Source organism: Amphimedon queenslandica, unplaced genomic scaffold (assembly GCF_000090795.2).
Source record: "Amphimedon queenslandica unplaced genomic scaffold, v1.1 AMPQUscaffold_6348_Cont21692, whole genome shotgun sequence".
NCBI classification, from domain to species: Eukaryota; Metazoa; Porifera; class Demospongiae; order Haplosclerida; family Niphatidae; genus Amphimedon; species Amphimedon queenslandica.
The window spans coordinates 1-1,855 of NW_003553359.1; the positions used below are offsets into that span (position 1 = coordinate 1).

Here is a 1,855-nt window from a genome sequence, read left to right on the forward strand (position 1 = left end):
GAATGTAAAACATTGAGGGGCTCCGCCTCCAGACCGCACCTCCCAGTCACGCCCAGACGTATGTTCAAGTTCTTGTAAGTAAGGGCTTCGCCCAATAATAATAATGATAACTAGAAAGAATGTAAAACATTGAGGGGCTCCGCCTCCAGACTGCACCACCCAGTCACGCCCAGACGTACGTTCAAGTTCTTGTAAGTAAGGGCTTCGCCCAATAATGATAATAACATCAATAAAAAATGCTCAGAAAATTACTGTTAACTGTAATTATTAGCATCAACTATAAATATTTGTTTTTAACATTTATTTACATGTGGATATATAAGTACATGTACATAGCCTGATGTGCATGTAGTTATGCTATGTGAAAAGTTTGAGCCAATTCATATAAAAGCCTTGAGCAGTGAGTGCTTGAAATGACCAATATACTTACTGTTGAGGAAAGTACACTTAAGAGTTACTGTCATATGTATGTGTACATGTATTTTATATTATTAGTTATTATTGTTAGTTTAGTATTATCTAATTATGTCCTGTATAGTCTTGTCCATTCTAAAACTCTCTCTTGTTTCTACTAGAACTCTCTTCTTTAGAACTTTCTACTGTGTATGTACTCTATTCTAGAAGATTCTCTATCGTATTTAAGGAAGTGAGTTTTGTAACATTTAGTTCGGTTGCTGATTGTTCAGTTGTCAGTTGTTTTGATCATTTATTTAAGTTGTTTATCATTAAACTTATCAAGATTTCTATCAGGTTATGAGCCCAGACAAAGTTTGTCACGATAGTTCCTCTGAATGGGGTTCAAATTATCCAACATGTAAGCTACAGTGTCAAATGACATTAATGAAAGAGAATTTGTGGGGAATAGTCAATGGAACAGAAAAAGCCCCTTATGGAGACGGTGCTGCTAAGTTCCAGACGCAAAAGGATCGAGCCTTGGCCATAATAATTCTCTCGATTGATCCGTCATTATTATATTTGGTTGGTGAACCTGATGATCCTGTGAAAATTTGGAGATTGCTCTCAAATCATTTTCAGAAGAAAACTTGGGCTAATCGTTTAGCATTGAGATGCAAGCTGCATTCACTCAGACTGAAGAAAGGGCAATCTGTTCAGGAGCATATTAAGTCCATGTCAGTGAGCTGAGTGTGATTGGAGACAATATTAGCGATGAAGACCGTGTAGTTTATCTTTTAGCTAGTCTCCCCGAGTCTTTTGACATGCTAGTCACTGCTTTTGAAGCAAACAGTGATGTACCAAACTTAGAAACAGTAATCGAGAAACTCCAACATGAAGAGAGGAAACAGACCAAACGGAAGGCTGTGAATGAAACTGAGGAAGGCCTGACAGCAAAGCATAAAGCTAGGAGAGGTCCTAAATGTCATTACTGCAAAAGGTTTGGACATATCCAACGTTTCTGTAAGGAAAGAGAGAAGGCTCAAAGTGGGACCAGAAGTAGTACTGGTGTCAAAAAATCTCACAGTACTTGTGCAACATTTCATAAAGCTAATAGTGCTACAACCAAGAAGCCTGCTGGTGATACTGACAGTGATGAAGCAGGATTGGTAGTGGAACATGCCTTACCGGCGCAGCAAACTCTCAAGTCTCAGGATAAGTGGATTGTTGACTCTGGAGCAACAAGTCATACGTGTAATGACAAAGCGTGTTTCACTCACCTATATCCACTGGAGATCCCTCTGGAGGTCAAGCTTGGTGATGGACGATCTTTAAGAGCTGTTGCTCAAGGCTCTGTTCAATTGACAATGAAAAATGGACATGAGAAGTACCATAAGTGTAAATTGTATGGTGTCCTGTATGTTCCTGATTTGTCATGTAATCTTTTGAGTGTTTCTAAATG

General features: G+C 38.7%; 1 protein-coding gene across 1 annotated transcript; it reads left to right on the plus strand.

Annotated features, from left to right (window-relative positions):
- Positions 1–1,217: 1,217 nt before the first annotated feature.
- Positions 1,218–1,830, plus strand: LOC105315988 (uncharacterized; the record flags this gene model as incomplete). The annotated part of the gene is made up of 1 exon (XM_011410774.1): positions 1,218–1,830. A coding segment is annotated over exon 1 (613 nt), but the record flags the coding sequence as incomplete, so codon positions are not given.
- Positions 1,831–1,855: the final 25 nt, after the last annotated feature.